General features: G+C 37.3%; 1 protein-coding gene across 4 annotated transcripts in view; it reads left to right on the forward strand.

Annotated features, from left to right (window-relative positions):
* Rb1cc1 (RB1 inducible coiled-coil 1) overlaps positions 1–14,946 on the forward strand; it is a 41,931-nt gene that overhangs the window by 18,423 nt on the left and 8,562 nt on the right. For 2 of the 4 annotated variants that reach the window (XM_040741522.1, XM_040741523.1), the window contains exons 13-19: positions 176–302; positions 386–2,274; positions 4,981–5,040; positions 10,514–10,679; positions 12,383–12,491; positions 12,576–12,816; positions 14,301–14,349. In XM_040741522.1, the coding sequence (XP_040597456.1) occupies positions 176–302; positions 386–2,274; positions 4,981–5,040; positions 10,514–10,679; positions 12,383–12,491; positions 12,576–12,816; positions 14,301–14,349 (2,641 nt within the window). The remainder of the gene's footprint in view (positions 1–175; positions 303–385; positions 2,275–4,980; positions 5,041–10,513; positions 10,680–12,382; positions 12,492–12,575; positions 12,817–14,300; positions 14,350–14,946) is intronic. The other 2 variants (XM_040741524.1, XM_040741525.1) reach the window with 1 other exon arrangement.

Below are 14,946 nucleotides of genomic sequence, written 5' to 3' on the forward strand. Positions count from 1 at the left end.
GGCTTTCCTAACTTGACCATTCTGGGTTTTTTTGGGACATAAGCTTCTTCCAACTTGCCCTATCCTTGCTTAAGAAGGACTAGTCATGCTGTAGTATTGTGTTTAAAAAGTTGATATAATCTGTTCACAGTTGTTATGAGAAACTAAAAATCAGTTTGTTTGCATTCTTTTCCAGGGTTCCCTTACTTTGTGACTTTGAACCTCTACACCAGCATGTACTTGCCCTACATAATTTGGTAAAAGCAGCACAAAGTTTGGATGAAATGTCACAGACCATTACAGATCTGCTGAATGAACAAAAGGCAAATGAGTTATTTTAAATATTTTTATTGTGTAAGGTGTTTACATTGTTACAGATCTTTAAAAGTGTCACTCTGTGTTCCAGGTATCCACAAGTCAGGCATCCCCACAGTCAGCTACTTCTCCAAGGATAGAAAGTACAACTACTACCTCACCAAAAACTCCTCCTCCACTAACTGTTCAGGATCCTTTATGTCCAGCGGTGTGTCCCTTAGAAGAATTGTCTCCAGATAGCATTGATGCTCATACATTTGATTTTGAAACCATCTCCCATCCAAACACAGAACAAACTATTCACCAAGCTTCATTAGACTTGGATTCATTAGCAGAAAGTCCTGAGTCTGATTTTATGTCTGCTGTGAATGAGTTTGTGATTGAAGAAAATTTATCGTCTCCAAACCCTATAAGTGATCCACAAAGTCCAGAAATGATGGTGGAGTCACTTTATTCATCAGTCATCAATGCAATAGATAGTAGGCGCATGCAGGACACGAGTGCACGTGGGAAAGAGGGGTTTGGAGATCGTGCTGCTCTGCATGTCCAGCTGGAGAAATGCAGAGTTGCTGCCCAAGACTCTCACGTCAGCATACAAACCATCAAGGAAGATCTGTGCCACCTCAGAACATTTGTACAAAAAGAACAGTGTGACTTATCAGATTCTTTAAAATGTACAGCAGTAGAACTAAGAAACATTATTGAAAAAGTAAAATGCTCCCTAGAAATAACACTAAAGGAAAAATATCAGAAAGAACTCCAATCTTTAAAAAGTGAGTATGAATGTAAACTTGATGCTCTAGTAAAAGACAGTGAAGAAAATGTAAATAAAATTAAAAAATTAAAAGGAGATTTAGTATCCCTTGAGGAGGTTTTACAAAAGAAAGACAATGAATTTGCTTTGATAAAACATGAAAAGGAATCTGCCGTCATCGTGCAGCATGAAAAGGATCAAAAGTTGTTAGAGATGGAAAATATTGTGCATACTCAAAATTGTGAAATTAAAGAGCTAAAGCAGTCACGAGAGATGGTGTTAGAAGACCTGAAAAAGCTGCATGTTGAAAATGACAAGAAAATAGAGTCACTGAGAGCTGAATTTCAGTGCTTAGAGCAAAGCCACCTAAAGGAGTTAGAGGACACAATGCATGTCAGACACACACATGAGTTTGAGAAAGTTATGACCGATCACAAAGTGTCTTTGGAGCAATTAAAAAAGGAAAACCAACAAAGAATTGACCAGATACTAGAATCTCATGCCTCAACTCTCCAGGAGAAAGAACAACAGTTGCAGGAATTGAAACTCAAGGTTTCTGATTTGTCAGATATACGGTGTAAATTAGAGGTTGAACTTGCATTAAAGGAAGCAGAAACTGATGAGATAAAGATCTTGTTGGAAGAGAGCAGAATACAGCAAAATGAAACTTTGAAGTCTCTCCTTGAACAAGAGACAGAAAACTTAAGAACAGAAATAAGTAAACTCAACCAAAAGATTCATGATAATAATGAGAATTATCAGGTGGGCTTATCAGAGTTAAGAGCTTTAATGACAATTGAAAAAGATCAGTGCATTTCAGAGTTAATTAATAGACATGAAGAAGAATGTAATATACTTAAGGCTGAATTACGCAATGTAACATCTTTGCATCACCAAGCATTTGAAATGGAAAAAACCCTGAGAGAACAAATTGTTGAACTGCAGGGCAAATTGAACTTAGAACTGAGTGTGCTTGAAAGACAAAAAGATGAAAAAATAGCCCAGCAAGAAGAGAAGTATGAGGCTCTTATCCAGAATCTTGAGAAAGACAAGGAGAAATTGGTCATGAGACATGAACAAGACAAAGAACAGTTAATTCAGAAGCTTAATTGTGAAAAAGACGAAGCTATTCAAACTGCACTAAATGAATTTAAGTTGGAGAGAGAACTTGTTGAAAAAGAGTTATTAGAAAAAGTTAAACATCTTGAGAATCAAATAGCCAAAAGGTAAGTATTAAGCTTAGTATGTGATTATTCCTGAATATTCAGATGTATGTGTTACATAGTGCCTTAATTTATTAATTTTCTGTAGTTAAATAGAAGAACTGGGATATTTTCACAAAGTAAAGAAATTTTACAATTATAATATTATTTATCACACATGTGAAAAGAGCTTATTGCTAGAGCTACGTATGGTAGCTGGTGCCTGTAATCCAAGTGCTTTGGAAGGCTGAGGCAGGAGGATTGCTGTAAACCTAAGTCTGGGATACAGAGTGAACTTGTTCTGGGCTACACCTTGTCTTGAAAAGTAAACAAGTCACAAAATACACCAGTATTTTGAAAAATGTATGAGAGCTCTTTTATTTTTTAATTCAAAATTTCTTTTTGGTTTGTAGCGTTTTACTAAATTCATTGAAATTAGTAAATTTACTAAATTCTTTTACTAAATTCAGTTGAAATTAACTTTGTTCTCTTTCTGTGTTTGTGCTAAAGTTTCCTCTGACTATGGTTTAGCCAATGCTAAATCAGATGAGAATATGCAGAATTCCTCGCTGTTGTTTTCTTGGTACTTCTGTTTCATTTGTTTTCTCTGTTTGGAAATATGTTGTTAAATTCCAGACTTGTGGATTTCTTTTCATTATATTTTTATTGTTGCTGTCTGTTAACATTTTTTAATTATCACAGATGGGTTTAGAAACGTTGCGATCGAATTTTGCTCAATAAACAGCTTGTAGAGCATGATTAGTGTATCATTCCTACCATTAGTTCTCAAGGTGAATATTTCTAGGCATGTGTGTCTATGCTTGTGTATTTAATTCCTGCCTCTTGCATCACCACTTTTAAACACTCTTAATTGGCTGCCTACAATGTAATGCTGATTTTGAAATAGCTTTTTGTATTCTTAAGAGATGAGAGGGTTTAATAGAGAAATAAACATTTTGGGGATTGTTTATAGAGCGATGGGAGACAAAAGTTAAAACTGTGTAATATGGAAAAGCTTAGAACCAGAACTGGATGGTAAACTGGAAATAACAAATTATAATATTAAGGAATTGTTGCAGCAGGGGAAAATAAACTTTGAATTGAGCTTAGTTGTAAGTACAGCATGGGCTAGTTCAAGTTTATTTTAAGTAATAGGTTCAGGATCAGTAGATGAAACCTTGTAAAGAGAAAGCAAGCAAAGGAAAAAAAACTTTAGCCAAACAGACTACCAATATTCTTGCTGACAGCAAGCTAGAGTGATAAGAAACCAGGGGTAGGAGATGAAGAATTTGATCCAGTATTGAGAGATAATCAGATTACAGGAGCAGGGAATTTTCTTCAAACTGACTTACCAAACATCTTGTTACAACTGAACAGTGCAAACTGTACAGGAACAGTTGTGAAGGGTGGAGTCTAAAGGGCCAGAGGAGACTGGCTGATGTTTAGGGAGTCTTTGTCAAGCTCTAAATGAAATAACAAGAAGACATACTCTGAAGCCCTCATCAACGTTGATTCTCCATGGCTCACTGGAAAGCTGCCACGATACTCAAGAACCTCTTCAAAGCATCAAATGTTGGCTTACTCTGCAAAAAAAAAAAAAAAAAAAAAAAAAAAACGAGTAGTTCTCAGTTACATGTCAGAACTTGCTGTGAGACAACTGGCTACAGCCACTTCTGGAGAATAGGACTTTGTATTTCAAACTTTGCGAGTGTTCTTTTACTGGCATACGTGAAGCTCTTAAAGGGATTTTGGGAACTACAGAGTCTCTTCCTTGAAGTATGTATGAGATTGCAAAAGAGGTGGAAGCAGCATTGTGGGAGACAACAGCCTAGCATTATACCGTTTTAAACTTAGCAGTCAGATGTACATATTTCTTTACCAGTATTGAACATCCAAATAAAAGACCTTTAATATCATATTTGTTTCACGTAATGCAACTTCTCTCCCACACATGCCTGGGATGTTCTTATCCTCTCTCCTCTCAAAGGTAAGACTAAAATTGGTGTTATTTGTCCTTCCTTGATTGGACATTTGTTAGTTTTCGTTTTTCACTCTGTCGCAATCACTGAAATTCTGTAGTAAAAAACTGGAAAAAAATTGCAAGATGACTACCATTATGACACCTTACTTTGGGAGAGTAGGAGTTAAAAAACAAATACCTTAATGTGGACAGATTTAATTACTAGCCTATGTTTCTGTAATTACCCTTGCAACTCTGGTTAATGTGTGCAGCTTCCTCCGGTTACCCACTCCATTCATTACCTTAACAGTGCCTTATCTGATTGTAGTTCTTTAACCGGCGTGACTCAAATCTTTGCAAAGAGATTGCCATTTATTTGTTTAATACAGTTGCTGTAAAAGAGGTGTAGGGGTGTGTGTGTGTGTAGAGCCTTTTACATGCTAGGTTAGCACTTTACCATTTAGCTATATCCCTATTCCTAGGTGGTATAGTTTTTCACTAGGTTTCTTTTTTGTCTCCTCTATCACTAGGCATGGTGATGCCTAGAAACAACACAGAAAACCTGTCTTATATTGTGTTTTCTGCCCTTCTATCAAAGTTTATAGCACTACATTTTTAACTTATTGGTTCAGTGCAATGGGGTACCTTCAGTGGCCAAGTGATAACATAATTCAAGAAATGCTTGGGGTGGGGTCACATGTATAGTCACATTTACTTCCACCTTGTTTGAAGCAGGGCCTCTTATTTACGTTCACTGCTCTATACTTCAGATTAGCTGTCCAGCAAGCCTCCAAGGAATCATCTTTTTCCACCTCCATTGTTGCCAGTAGGTATGATTGGGTTATAGAGCTATGCTACTACACTTGGCTTTATGTAGTTTTGGGGAATTAATTCCATCTTAGATTAGCATGCTTGTGTAACAAGCACTTTATCCTCTAAACTATCTCCCTCATCCCCAATAATTGCTTTCTGTAGCAGTAAATCATAGCTCTAAATAACATAGGCCAAAATCTTGCTGCTTTCCACTGTAGTAATTGCCAGTTTTCTGTGATGGTCTCTGGCATTTGAACTTTACGTCATCCTTGCAAAATGGCACTCTTAGATAATGAGTCTTTAGTAGATTGGATCACAATCATATCCAGCTAACTGCTTTAGGAACTAGTGAGGCAAGACTAGTGCTTAGACAGGCATGAGGCTGTGGTTACAAGTCTTTAATGGGACATTTTCTTAGTTGAATACAGTAGAGTTTTCTTGTTTGTTTTGTTGTTGTTATTTGTTTGGGGTTTTTTGTTTGGTTGATTGTTTTTTTGGTTTTTTGTTTGTTTGTTTGTTTTGCTTTTTGAGACTAGGTTTCTCTGTGTAGCCCTGGCTGTCTTGGAACCAGCAATGTGGCCTCAAACTCCAGAGGTCTGCCTGCCTTTGTTTCCCGAGTGCTGGGATTAAAGGTGTGCACCACTACAGCATGTTTTAAAGTTGAAGAACAATAGTTTTAAGCAGAAATAGGGGTTTGGTATAAAAAATTCAGCTCATGTCGAGAAGTAAACTTGCGGAGACAGATTAGTGTTCTTTTCATGTTGATTAGTGTCCAGTATTCTCAGCTTGTCATCCGATGACTAGGCGGCAATCTACTGAGCTACTGAAGGCAGTTATCCTCAGAGAACTTAACGACTTCACATTTCATTCCCATCTTGAGAGATCTATCCATCCATAGCCATTGTCCATGAAGTAAGTCCTTCTCCCCGCAGTCCCTTCATCACTGACCATTGAACAGATCAGGCAACTGTTGTAATACTCAACTATATCCCTTCGCATGCCTTTCTGTAGAGCCAGATTTTTTTAAAAAACATTTCTGCCCAGTCCCCTTTTTGCCTGAGACATCTTTACTTGACCCTGAATATAGGTATATAGTTATAGAAATGAAAAATATACTAATAAGTCATAAAGAAATATATTTAAAAACCTTTCTTGATATACATAGAATTTTACCATACCTAACTTTTAGCCTTATATTTTTACTGAAATAAGTTTAGTCTTCCCATGTTCTTTTATGAAATTAAAATGCAGTGTTTCATTGTGGAATGTGAAACTTCCAGTGAGCTTTACATAATCTTCACATACATTTATCTTTCTGGAAATGTATTTTACTTATGTGGTTTTTGTGAACACCATGAATTGGTCATTTGAAAAACATTAGTTCACTAAGTTATATAGATTTTCCAAATGTTGATTGTTGTAAAATACAGCTAGCTCAATACATACCTGAAATATCTGTGTAAGTACTTTAACATAAGATGCATGTATTATTATACTTTGATTAATGGCCAAAGAACTTTATAAATATTTCCCATTTCATGACACAAAATTTTAAATTTTAGTTTATGTGCATTGGTGTTTTGGCTGCATTCATGTCTGTGTGAGGGTGCCAAATCCTCTGGAACTAGAGTTACAGTCAGTTTTGAACTGCCATGTGGGTACTGGGAATTGAACACAGGTCCTCTGGGAGAGCACCAGTGCTCTTAATCACTGATCCATCTTTCCAGCCCTGGCATAGAATTTTAAATGATACATACTCAAGGAAGAATTCATTCTTAACTATGTCAGCCAGAAAAGAATACCTTCCCTTTCCCCCCATTATAATGAAGGATAAGGTGTCAGAAGTATAGTTCTGTGTTGCTGTTTTTAATCTGTTATGATGCCTGAACTTCCATCAATGCAAGTAGCAGATGGAAAAGACAAATGATATGTTAAGAAAATAACCTTTAAGCCTACCTTCTGAAAATACATTGGTTACCTCCAGGCTTCTGCAGGTGGAATTCTGAAACTCAAGTCTAGAGTGGTTTTGTACCCTTTTGCAAAGAACCAGAGCATAAATAAATACTTGGGGGTTTGTAAACTAGATTGTATTATGACTACTGTAGCAAGAGAGCTGTTATAAAAACAGGTGGTGGGCTGAATTTGCCAACTTTTAAAGGATCTTAATCTTGTCATCTTACTTAAATGCTGTGTGGTTTAAGGCTATAAACTTGGGAGCTTTATAATAGCCAATAGGGAATGTGGGATCTGATCCTTGTGCCATATAAATTTTTGTCCTGATTCAGCCCTAGGCCTAAGCCTCCTGCTCATACCTCTGTCCCCCACATTTGAAGCATTTCCTCTTCATACCTCTGTTCCCCCACATTGGGAGCATTCCCTACCCTATCCTCCCATATTTCTGCCAAAACAAATGTAAGTATCATATGAATGCAAACCTTCTTTGGTTAGATGTTTAATGTAACTTGGATACTTGGTTTGAAAGTCACCATGGGTCTGGAAGCAACTAAGTAGTGTAATGAGGTTCTTGTGAAGGATCTGAGTTTTGAAGAGGAACTGTCTCACAGTGATACAGAGTGAGCGAGTGCTCTGGAAAAAAAATGCTTTTCCTGTATGGGAGGGAAGCTGTGGTGTAGGATTTGACAGGGCAGCTGGGGCATGTCCAAAAGTTCCACCTTCGTTGGTCCGTTCTTCTAAACAAAAGAAGAAAATGGTACCTTGGAATGCTACAATCTGGTGTTTCAGTTGGCCATTTCAGTTAGTTTATAATGGCCATCGAATCTAACTAAGCTCAGTCTGGTTGAGCTTAATCAGAACCACTTAAAAATCTTAGCCTATAGCATATGTACATACTTACATTTGATTTTCAGTGCCTCCTTTTATCACCACTAGCACCCCTTTCCCAGAACACAGCTCCTTGCTTTCTCAGTGCAGGGCAGATGTGGTCTAGAAAAGCAAACTAAAAAGATTGGACCAACAGTTATTGTTTCATTTCTGTATTCGTTAATTCTTCCTTCTCAGGCCTTAGGGTAGTATAAAATAAGACAAAATCATGTACCTGATAACCATGTAGAATAGTTTCAGCAAAAACTCAATATAAGCTATCTTTTGCCCCCCCCCCCACTCCAAGCCTCTGGTTCATTGTGCAGTATACCTGTGCTAATCACCATGGGTTCTTTTCAGAGGGAGTAAGTGTGATAGCTGTATGTGCTTGCTTAACTAGAACTATCTCTTCTACCTGTGCCATCTCAGCCCAGCATTTATCCTGAAACACAGTACACCTGGCAATACAGAGATGAAGAACATGATAGGTATTTGCCCTTGTGGGTACATAGCCCCAGTGACACAATTTGCTTCATTCTTGGTAATCCAGATCTCTCTATCACCTATTTGCTGTGGTCTGTTCCCTTATCATGGTATCATTCAGAAAGTATTTTGTTACAGTAAAATGTGAATGTATAACTGTTAGTGACTAGTTGTGACTCTACCTTTTTAGCCTGTTCCCATACAATTCTGTATTGAGTTATCTAATATGGCCATAACTGTCTATATCCTAAACTACTGCCATTGACCTTCTTCCTTCAGGGACTGAGTGTATTATCTGACTGGATTATCTCTTAGCACTGCCTATGCCTGGTTATCCTTTGATACAGTCCTGGGTCTTTTTTACATCTCATTAACACGTCCTGTGTGAAGCCCTGTACCTGCATACTAGTTTGATAAACCTTTAACTTGCACAGTTCCATTTCTTTCAACTCAAAGGCAAAATGGAAATAAATCCTTCACCTTTTAATTAGTTGTATTACATGAAATAGAAAATTCCAGCCTTGGGGAGTGCCAGCCTACAATCCTATGGCCAGAGAGTCCGGGAAATAGAAACTTCATTTACTGGCTGGTTAAGTACTGAGCTGAACTCAAGAAAGCCAGTATCAGAGAGGGAGGACTGATGATCAAAGGGATTAAGACTGGGCTGGTTGAACCACCAGAAACAGCTGACCAGACAAAGGTTAACTCTTGAATCCCAGGCATCAGCCTGGGAATCCAGCATGGGACTGATCAAGACCCCCTGAATCTGGGTGTCAGTGAGGAGGCCTAGGTAATCTATTGAGCCTTGGACAGCAGATCAGTACCCATCCCAAGTATACACACGGTCTCTGGACTCCCATAGAACAATGTGAGGTGCACTCTCACCCTGAACTCTTAGGGAAGGGTCTAGGCCCTGCCCTATATGAAATGACAGACTATGGACACCCCCATGGAGGGCCTCACCCTCCTTGGGGGAATGAGGGGATAACGGGGGGGGAATGGGGGAGGGCACGGGAGGAGGGGAGGGAAAGGGAGAGGGACCTCGTACTGACTTGTGAAGCAACCTTGTTTCTTATCTAAATTTAAAATGGAAAATAAAAAAATATTAATAAAATAAAAAAAAAGAAAATTCCAGCCTTTCTGCACTAAGCCTTAAGTCAGACGTTGTCTCCAAATGTGTGTGGAGAAAGATTAGCCTGCATGTTCCGATTTGAGTTAGCTTTGTCTGTAAATTTGGATGTATGGATAAAAACCAGTGATTTTTTTTTGCATAATTTCAGTTGCTATAATAGTAGTTGTACATAGCTACTGTTATTATAATAGAAAACTGTTTGGGAGTGAGCAACCTTTTAACTAAAAACTCTGGTTATAAATGTAACTCTTCTAAAAAGATTCCAGTGTCTTAAAATCAAGCAAAGGCTCACTGAATTCTCTAATAACACAATAGCCTCTATTTTGCTGTAGCATGGTTTAACACTTAAATAGGGGTTGAGTCAAAGTCTGGCCATATAGACCAGGCTGACTTGATTCTGTGTGCAGCCCAGGCTGGCTTGCATAAACTTGCAGAAAACTTGATTGCTGGGATTGTAGACATGAACCACCCTGCCTGGCTTGTTTCAAAAGTTTTGAAGTCATATTTTCGGAATCTTTTGAAAGCAAATTAGGATGTAAGATTAATAACCAATGTGTAATCATTCATTTACACTTGCTTTGGCTTCACCTGGACATTCTCATCTCTGCTGCCTTGTCAGCGCCCCTAAAAGATTAGCAAATTTATTCAGGAATACATGAATGTTTCTTGTCTGGAGATTACATTTTAACTTCTATTCATTGGGTATCAAAATGAGCAAAATCTATTTTATGGAAAGTAACCCTTGCCATCTAAGAAGTCATCAGGTGTGTACTTCTGTTGGATTTGTAGGGATAGAAAAGCTGAGTCCTGAAGTGCCTGAGAAGAACATTGGTTTCCTAGGTGACGGTGGAAGCCCTGATTCCTTGCTGTCCTCAGTCATGTTACTTAAGACACCATATAGTTCTCTAGTTTACTTTTCAGTCATATAGACAAGGTTCACACTGAAATACCTCTCTCATCATGGGTTTCTGGGAGGTAAATAGCCTGAGTATGATTTTGATAAATAGTGATTGTGTCTATAATTGTTTGTTAAAAATCTCTTTTCAATTTTTAAGTCCTGCCTTTGAATCAGCCAGAGAAGATTCATCAAGCCTAGTTGCTGAACTTCAAGAGAAGCTTCAGGAAGAAAAAGCTAAGTTTCTAGAACAGCTTGAAGAACAAGAAAAAAGAAAGAATGAAGAAATGCAAAATGTCCGAACATCTTTGATTGCTGAACAACAGGTGTGTTTGGGATCTGAGGAAGCTAAATAGAAGCCAGCCAAGCTAATTATTGTGTTTCTATTACTCGACCTTCCTGATGTTTCTTTGACCTTCATAACATTTGCAAAGAAAATTTAACAATAGATTGTCACATGACTAGCTGGCAATCGGTATAAGAATTACCAACTCAGGCTGACATGGAATCCCTGTTTTTAAGCATATGAACTTTGGCATGATTCATTCTACATGTAATTAGGTTCTTTCTCTGCAAATTCTCACTGTGTGAACACAAATAGAAAATTTCAGATACCCAGAATGAATTAGGGGCTGAATTAATTGATTTAACAGATTGAATCAGAAAATATGAAACTAAACTATCAGAGTTACCCTAAGTTAAAAACTTCAAAAAAAGAAACTAGAAAGATAACTTCTAAGCTATTTTACGATTTCAAGTTTAATTGGTTCTTATCTCACTATTCTTTTTTTATTATAAATTTGCTTATTACAAATTATAGTTATCTCAATCCATTTCATATTATAGAAATAACAAAGTATATGTATGCTTTTTATGGTTTTTTGTTTTGTTTTTGGAGACAGGATTTATCTGTAGCTTTGGAGCCTGCCATGGCTCTCGCTCTGTAGATTAGGCTGGCCTTGAAGTCACAGAGATCCGTCTGCCTCCCAAGTGCTGGGATTAAAGGCGTGCACCACCACCTCCCAGCTTCATGTATGCTTTTATATGTACTAATTTTCTACATGTAAACAGAAATAGCATAGTACTAAGTAACATTGTTTTCTAATCTTGTTTTTCCCTTGGGTTTTTAAAGATAGGGTTTCTCTGTGGAACAGCCCTGGCTGTAGACCAGGCTAGTCTCCAGCTCACAAAGATCTACCTGCCTCTGCCTCCTGAGTGCCGGGATTACAGTGGCTCCACCATGCCTAAGCTGCATTATCAGCGTTCCCACTGAGGGGTCTTACAGTGTGCTTCCTAACCTGAAAGCATTTTTTAGTTTGTTCATTACTCTTGAGTTTTGTCTAAAGCTATCAGTTTCCTGTTAAAGCTCACTTTTGCCAGTAATGGATTCCTGAAAGTATGGGTAGGGAGGGATACTAAACAGATAAAAGAATAAGGGTATGTATTTATTCTATTTTAGGAAGATTTTAATAAACTCTTATAAATGATTTGTTTAACAAATTTAATCTCCTTTGTAAATGAAACAGCAATTAAAATTGCCACTTATAAGATCCCTCTATGCCATTGGATATGTGTATATTATGCAATGAGAATGGGTGAAATCTGGGGAATAATAAATCTAGTCACTGTACAGGTCCAGAGGCCATTGCATATGCCCAAGTAAGACAGAGAGAGAAAGAGAATTAATTACATGCTAGTATGGTAATCAAGAGTCAGCAAAGATTTCAGAAGAAGGAAAATTACCCAAAGAAAAAGTCATGTATGCAACTGCTCTCTTTAAATTGTTCACTAATTTACTTCTTTCCCTAAAATGTCGAGCATTTGCTAATGCCTTTCTTCTGACAATACAGGCAAAAATAATAAAATAAAATTTGTTTTCAAGAAACTATACCCTTTACTAGAATACATACAGCTTTTGCTTCGTCGTTGAGCTCCATAAATACACCTCAGAAAAGAGTAACTACAGCCTTATTTTCATAGCATTGACTGCTAAGTATATGCAGATAATTGACTATTACTGTTGTTTCAGACCAATTTTAACACTGTTTTAACAAGAGAGAAAATGAGGAAGGAAAACATAATAAATGATCTTAGTGATAAGTTAAAAAGTACAATGCAACAACAAGAGCGCGATAAAGGTTAGTGTTGTCTTTTAAATGATTTTTAAAATATTTATGGGACATTTTCGGTTCAGTAATACTTACATGAATTTGTGGTCTTAGATTTGATAGAGTCACTTTCTGAAGATCGAGCTCGTTTGCTTGAAGAGAAGAAAAAGCTTGAAGAAGAAGTGAGTAAACTGCGAACTAGCAGTTTTATCCCCTCAGCACCTGTGCTCGCAGCCCCAGAGCTGTATGGAGCCTGTGCACCTGAGCTGCCAGGGGAGGCAGAGAGATCAGCCATGGAGACGACAGATGAAGGAAGAGTGGACTCAGCAATGGAGACAAGCATGATGTCTGTCCTGTAAGTGGGTCTATCTGCCGCTGAGTTCATCAGAAGCTTTTCAAACGAACAATGCCATACTGGGCCTGAGCCTGGTGTCACAGCCTGTAATCCTAGCTTTGAAGGATCTCCCAAGGCAGACAGGTCACACAGTAAAGCTCTGCTTGGACTATGGAGTGAGTTCAAGGCCAGACTAAACTATCACTCTGTCTCAAAATTACAAAAAAAAAAAACAAAACAAAACTAGTGCTATCCCGTCAAAATAGAAAATTCTGAAGGAAAGAAATACTTTTACATTGTTAATACTTTTTGTTTGTTTATTCAAGACAGGGTCTCTGTGTACGCTGGCCTTGAACTCTTCCAGAGATCTGTCTCTTCACCTTACTAAGTGTTCTAAGCCGATATGAAAGTGTGATTTTAAAGGACAAACTATAAACATGCTAAAAGAATGTTGAAATTAGAAATCATAAATGATAGAAATTAATCCACATTGGAAACATGGCCTGCAGGGGGAAATAACCCCAACTATGTCTTATACATGGGAAAGGCAGTTAAATCAAAAGAATGTAGGAAGCTCAGTGAAGGACGGGCACATGAGAGCATTCATCTAATATCCCCACTGTGATGGGGGCAGGGTCGGGCACAGAGGCTGACAGATCCTGGAAGCTTATTGACCAGCTGTTGTACCAGAATTAATGAACTGCAGGATCAGTGAGAAAACCCAAAAATGGTAGTAAGCAGTTTCAAAGAAGACTTCCAGTGTTGACCTCTGGTCTCCACACATGCACACACATCTTCACAAGCACATTCATGGACCACACATACATGCACACCAAGAATATAAGTAAAATTTGGCTATCAGTTTTTAACAGCTTCTGAGTCTATATTTGGAAATGTTAGCACATCTTTATTTAGATGTGTAGCTATAGATCCTTATGTATAAATACTAATACACAAATAGAAATTATAATATTCTAAAGGAAACAAAAGGATCTAAAGCCAGGTACAATCAATGTGATATTTGGAGAGAGCTATATAATATCATATACATTTCTTTGAAAGGGAATTTAGATATGGAAAAAGTGTTTAATATCTGGGAAAGTATGAACTTTGAAGAAATTGTAGATAAAAATATGTGCAAAGTTTTGCTTATAATTTCGTAGGTGTCTGAACTTGTATATAGAGTAACAGCTATTTTTATCTATATGGGTTACTTTCAAAAATTTAGTACAAGTGCTTACTCTACTAGATGTTCTCTGAATTAAAAGTAATATTTAAGCTTCTAAAACCTTTTTTTTTTTGAAACTGGGTCTCTCCATTCTGTCCTGGAACTCACTGTGTAGACTAGGCTGGCCTTGAAATCACAGAGATTCACCTGCCTCTGCCTCCCGAATGCTGGGAATAAAAGTGTGTGCCACCATGCCTGGCTGAGCTCCTAAAATTTTGTTGTTGATGTAAAATTCAAAGTTCTTAAACTTTAATAAAAATCATTCTTTTACTTTTAGAGAAAATACACTGTCTGAAGAGAAACAGAGGATCATGCTTCTGGAGCGGGTGAGCAGACTTTCTGTGAAGTGCTTGTCTAATATGATGACAAGTCCCAAAATAAAACATTTAAATGCTTTTCATTCTAAAAACATTACATTTTGATGTGCTTTATGAATTAAGTCTTTTTATGATTGGTTTTAATTGTTGATATTTGAGAAGTCCTGCCGTTTGTTCTCTATTAACAGTTAGCAGTTAGGTCAAGTCTCATTATGTAACTTCCCAATGAATGACATCTATAAAAGGCAGAAAAGAGCATACATTTTATTAACAACAGCCCAGAAATCAACAGTATAATATGAGTAAGAATTTCAGCACATTTATTTCAAAAACAAAAGGAGATTTTCTGTTTTGAGATGAGCAAGAATATAAGAAAAAGTAATGAAGATTGAAGTAATGAGGCTTTTATTAATTGAACTAAACAAAAGGAGTTCTTAATAAGGGGCTGCCTTCCAGTTGCATGCAAAATTGTATGCATATAGACCACACATGCATACCAAAAATGATATTTGATAATTTTTAGAATGAACTCTCCATGGCTAGTTTCATTCTTTGGATCATGAAGATTTTTACCGATGTCTTCATTCTATACAAGCTTAGATGTGT

This window comes from Mesocricetus auratus, unplaced genomic scaffold (assembly GCF_017639785.1).
Source record: "Mesocricetus auratus isolate SY011 unplaced genomic scaffold, BCM_Maur_2.0 Super-Scaffold_6730, whole genome shotgun sequence".
Classification (NCBI taxonomy): domain Eukaryota; kingdom Metazoa; phylum Chordata; class Mammalia; order Rodentia; family Cricetidae; genus Mesocricetus; species Mesocricetus auratus.